This window comes from Amblyomma maculatum, chromosome 2 (assembly GCF_055883805.1).
Source record: "Amblyomma maculatum isolate TAMU_Amacu chromosome 2, ASM5588380v1, whole genome shotgun sequence".
Taxonomy (NCBI): Eukaryota; Metazoa; Arthropoda; class Arachnida; order Ixodida; family Ixodidae; genus Amblyomma; species Amblyomma maculatum.
The window spans coordinates 55385783-55390803 of record NC_139345.1 but is presented as its reverse complement, the minus strand read 5'-3'; the positions used below and the strand labels follow the sequence as shown (position 1 = coordinate 55390803).

At 44.8% G+C, this 5021-nt stretch overlaps 1 protein-coding gene across 1 annotated transcript; it reads left to right on the top strand.

The window, feature by feature from the left end:
- The first annotated feature begins 261 nt into the window (after nucleotides 1-261).
- LOC146198692 (uncharacterized) lies at nucleotides 262-2903 on the top strand. The gene is made up of 2 exons (XM_084591953.1): nucleotides 262-530; nucleotides 1868-2903. Exons 1-2 carry the CDS (start codon nucleotides 262-264, stop codon nucleotides 2901-2903), a joined length of 1305 nt encoding a protein of 434 aa, XP_084448079.1.
- Nucleotides 2904-5021: the final 2118 nt, after the last annotated feature.

Below are 5021 nucleotides of genomic sequence, written 5' to 3'. Positions count from 1 at the left end.
GCCATGCTTTTTACCTTTATTCTTATTGAGCCTCTTCTTTTGACTTGGTAAGCATGAAAAGTCTAGCGGTGCAGCCATATACCTGCTGCAGAGCAGGTAACGAATTTTCTCAGCACAGCAGTGCACATTGCGCAGAGGGAAAGGGCAATCGGAGCTGATAAGCCCACTGGGAAACAGCGGTAAACTACGCAAAACGACGTCCAGAGTTCCCAGCAGACGTCGAACTGTGTCTGTTGTCTTCTCTTTCTGCAGCCCCAGACAATGTCCCACACGACGTTCAGGAAACCACACACCATGCTTCTTCTCCTATTACTCGCCTTGCTGGCGGGAAACGTCCATGGCTGGGCTACTCTCAAGAAAATACTCATGGCACGATTACTGAGCGGGCCTCGAGTGATAGCCGTACCTTTTCCCGTGCCCACCGGCCACCACCATCCCCCGCCAAGGCCTCCGCCGCACCATCACCATCACCATCCCCACCCACTGCCGCCTCCACCACCGCCGCCGCCACTCCTGCCCGTCGCCGTGCCGTAAGTGACCTCGAAGCCAACCCATTTTTAAAATATCCATGTCGTAAGCAGGTCTGACATTACTATCATGCTTTGTGGATATGATGAGATTAATGTACAGGAAATAGCAATGACGTAAAGATCCCCAGGTGGTCGAAATTACTCCGTAGCCCTCGACTACGGCTCCCCCTTTCACTCTTTCCACTTCCACTGCCACCTTCCTACCTTCCCTTACGGTGCGATTCAGGTGTCCACAGAAAAAGTGTGAAAGATACCCCGCCCTTCCGTTCCTGTGAACCAATTTATTATTAATTAACGAGGAATTTGAACTGCGTGCGAGCAAGAGGTCACTTGGCTCGAGGAAAAAGTAATATGCGAGTTGAGGCGCATGCAGAATGTAGCGAAAAATTATTCGCCGTAAACCTGCGCGAAGCCGTGAAAAAAAGAAAGAAGAAGAGTGAACGTGCGGTGAAACTCAGTATTGTATTATAAAAACTACCTTGAGAACACCCAAAGACTATTAAAGCATTAGAAATGGATATGCTCAGCTGCCATTCTGAATACCGTGTTCATAAGAATACGCTGCCTATAATACGCATAAGTACCCCAAAATACTTGAGTAAAAATTAACTGTTGCTTCTATTCGTCAGCTGAGACTTTCCATTAAATCGAAATGCTCTCTGAACACTTGTGTCGGAACACAATTTATCGTCCATCTGTGTTAGCAGGAGCAGGCAAGCGTCAGAAGCTATTAAAAGAAATGTACGCCATGAAATTAAGTGAAGAAAGACAGTTTTCTTCAAGTATCGGCAGCATTATGCAATATTAGTACCATGGGCGCATGTCTTGATTGCTGATGCATCATTGCGGTGTTTAAACCAATCAGTACATTGGCAACAAACAAGAGAGATAGAAATGCAACATGTTAGACTCGTAAACACGTATTATAGGTGGCGTAAACATCATACAGATTCCGAGCATTTTTTTATGCATGCGAAGAAAAGTGATTCAGTGTGCCTGCATCTTTAATTCTAAAAAATCTTCAAGGGGATTTGCACGAACAAAGCATATACGGCTGTGAATAGGTTTGCGTGCAGAATTCGAGTGACGCTCAGTGGAGCAAAATGTTGAAATTGTCATCCATCTAGTGGATTTAAAGAAGAGTTTCACGCTCTAGCGCATTCACATTGACATACAAGTGACAATGGCTACTGCATGGCACTTTTAACAGAAAAGTTGTGCTCTAATTTTACTTTTATTTTTTCCCTCGCACTATTCTACGTCGAGCAGTCTGCTCAGGCGTGTGCAATGCACCCCACTCATTCTCAATAGTTTCAATGTGCTCGTGCTTTTTCCAGGATTCACCATTACCACTACCCGCCGACGAACGTGTGGGAGACGCCCATTCGAAAGTCTCCTGACATCACCGAAATCACTGATCTCTCTCACCTTCACGCTCTGTTCGACGCACCCGTCGAGCAGCCGGCCAAGTTGACACACGAGCACGCGCACGTTGATGTCGTGGACTACAGCGCCGCAGCGGAAGCCTTGTCTTCTGTGTCTTCGGGCAAATCGAAGGCCTCATCGACACAGAGCTTACCGACGTACTCAGAACGAGTCGCGATGAAGCGCCCCTCCTACAATCCTTACAGGAGCGACACATACTACGCTGCCGAGACTCCGAACAAGTATTACACTTCATCTGCCTCGTCTCCGTACGCAAGCAAGTCATACTCCACCAGCGACTACGATGGCTACGCGTCTAAGTCGTTAACAAAACCCACTCGCCAACCTTACGGCCCCAGATATTTGGATGCTGCCGACTACCCAGCTTACATGGCCGCCTTGAGACAGTACATGAAAGAAAAGCACATTACTTCCCCGGAATCTACCTGGAACCAACAACCAACTTCGTACCAAACGGGAACTTCAAGGTGGCCTTCCTACGAGTCCTCTATAGGCAAGGTAGCCGACTACTCTTCGTCTCAATACAAGAACTATGACTGGTCATCTTACCCTACCCATTCCTATGCCAAGGAAGAGGACAAAAGTGCGTCGAAGCAATACTCGTCCCCAGACCCTTTCGACTGGGCCCAGTACGTGGCCTCAGCGTACAAGGATGCAGGCGGCAAAACGTCAAGCCAGTCATCAGCTGCCGATAGATACGACACGGTATCCCAAAGTGCGGATGCTTACAAAGACTCCTCAGGCACCACGACAGAATCTTCTACGGGTTCTGCGAAGTACTACTTGGAAATGAAGCAAGGTAGTCATTCCACTTCGGCCTCGGTGACCTCGACCACGTCCAAGACACCTACGGAGCTGGAAGCACCTAACCTTCCCTCCGGTGCCACTCCATCTTCGGAAGGTGCGAATTCAACGAAGAAAGACTGAGGTTCCGGAGGAGTTGATGAAATACTGAAACTTGCGGACAATCGAGGCTACCGATAAGGGTTATGACATGCGTATGATCACTTCCGTAAATAAGTCTTTTATAGGAGAAACGGGTCTCACATGACGCTCTGGATCACAAAGAAACGCAGCATCATGGGTGTTTGAGGCTTGTCGATGAACGTGCACCTGTAAACAACGAGCTCTTGGCGTTGTGTATGTCGGTGTACGGTGACGTCAGTAAAACAACGAACGGAAGCGTCATTCTTTCGTATATCACAGAGATTTTATTTTTCAAGTGTCAAATGTGACTTAAAGGTTGGAGAGAATTTTTTCTCACTTCAAGGTAATTGTCGAAAAAAATTTTCTTTAGACCTACATTTTTTCTTTTGTTTTTATAAGCAATCTAGGCTTTGTAATGGTTATAGTACTAGTCGGTGCTCGGAATGAAATAAGAACAATAATTTAGAACTGCAGTCAGTGTCTGCAAGTGTTTGCAAGTGTTCGCAAGTGTTCGCAAATGTCTGCTTCAGACACCTTGTGGTTCATGTTTATTTTTTAGAATAAGGATTGTAACTTATATGTAGCTTATAACAAATGCCGCATTCTCAACGCATGTAGATTTTTTATTTCCCAATTTTTCAAAGGAGTAAAATATTTCCACACGTTTTGCTGTCAACGGGTGCTTTCACGGAGGAACACATGATGTCGATTGGCCAAAATCTACTAGTAGCTTACTTTTCGGAAGAGTAAATAAACGCTGGTTCATCAAACAATCGCAAATGAACTCTTGTAATTTCGACTACTGGCATTATACCAGTATCAGTAAAACGAAAATTGTTATTGTACTTTTTGAATAAGTTATTAGACGAACGTTCAAGAACTATATGTGTATCACGTTTCTACGTAGTCTCTTAAGACACTGATTAAGAAGTACCTGAACTCCAGCAAGTTTTTCCTCCAGCTGAACAACTGATGTACCCCTGAGTGTACCACTCCATCTGATAGAAACGTCAGGCAAGGATTCGGTAATCACTTGGGTGAGATTGGAAAGTAAGCAGGGTTTTAAACTGCAGGTCTTGAATGCTTGCAGCTGCTGCAAGGACAATATGAGGATGACCATTGTCATGATACAAATTAACGCCTGTAGATACAAGCCACGTCATCCCGTTTCTGTTGCATGTTCTCGGCAGCTATCGATAACGGGTGCTGGTGACGTTGTTCGCCTCTCCTCCTGTTGCGCTCTAAAATAGTCTTTTTTTTTTATTCCCAAAGAAAGGAAACCTAAGTTTTCCTGTAGATGTTCGCATCTGAAAAAAAAAACAAAAAGAAATTGCTCCGTGGATAATAAAATGGCGCCATACCACGCTCGCTATATTTCTAGAAGTGGTAATGAACTCATATTTCAGTCAAGTTGCAGTTTTTTTTTAAACGGGGCTAAATATTTTGCAGCGAACATCTGGATCTTTCAGCTCGGTTTCTTTTGGCTTCCGTGGTACTAATCTTGTTACCAATTGTCGAAACCGTTGCACATCACAATATGATATTCTCAGCCATCACTAACGGTCCAGAGATTTTCATCTATTGACGTCTCTACAACGCCCTCAATTCTCACCAGTGCCACAAACCGATGTGATTAACCCGGAACGAAGTGCACTTTCCACAGAAGCAAGCTCTGTAGCTTCTGCGCCAGTCGTTAACAAGTTGTGGAGGCAGATATGCCCTATCTCTATTATAGTTTGTTCTACAAAAAATTTTAATAAATTTCGCAGCGTCATGTTCCGTATAAATAAAGCAATCTTTGATTTTGATGCAGTTGTACATTGAAATAACCTTCTTGCCATTGCTTCTGTGAAGACATTTCTCCTTCCCCACGTATCTGCCGCATGCTGGGCGTTCTACGAAGTCCTAGCAACCATGTACACTTACTTGCTGGACAGTGGTACAAAAAAGAAGACATGCTTCTGACGAATTTATTACTTTTAGTTCAATGAACCATGCAACTCTTGGTGGTGTTAAACTGTGAAGTACACCACTTTCAACCTTTGAACCCACGTTATGCAATCACTGCTTCTAATCATGCAGTGCCGTAGGCCAAGTATACTATGCACTATTTGGCAT

Excerpts from the sequence above, each read along its gene's own strand:
- LOC146198692 (XM_084591953.1), top strand. The coding sequence starts at position 262 with ATGTCCCACACGACGTTCAGGAAACCACACACCATGCTTCTTCTCCTA. Across the intron at positions 531-1,867 it reads CTCCTGCCCGTCGCCGTGCC|GATTCACCATTACCACTACC; the intron begins GTAAGTGACCTC and ends TGCTTTTTCCAG.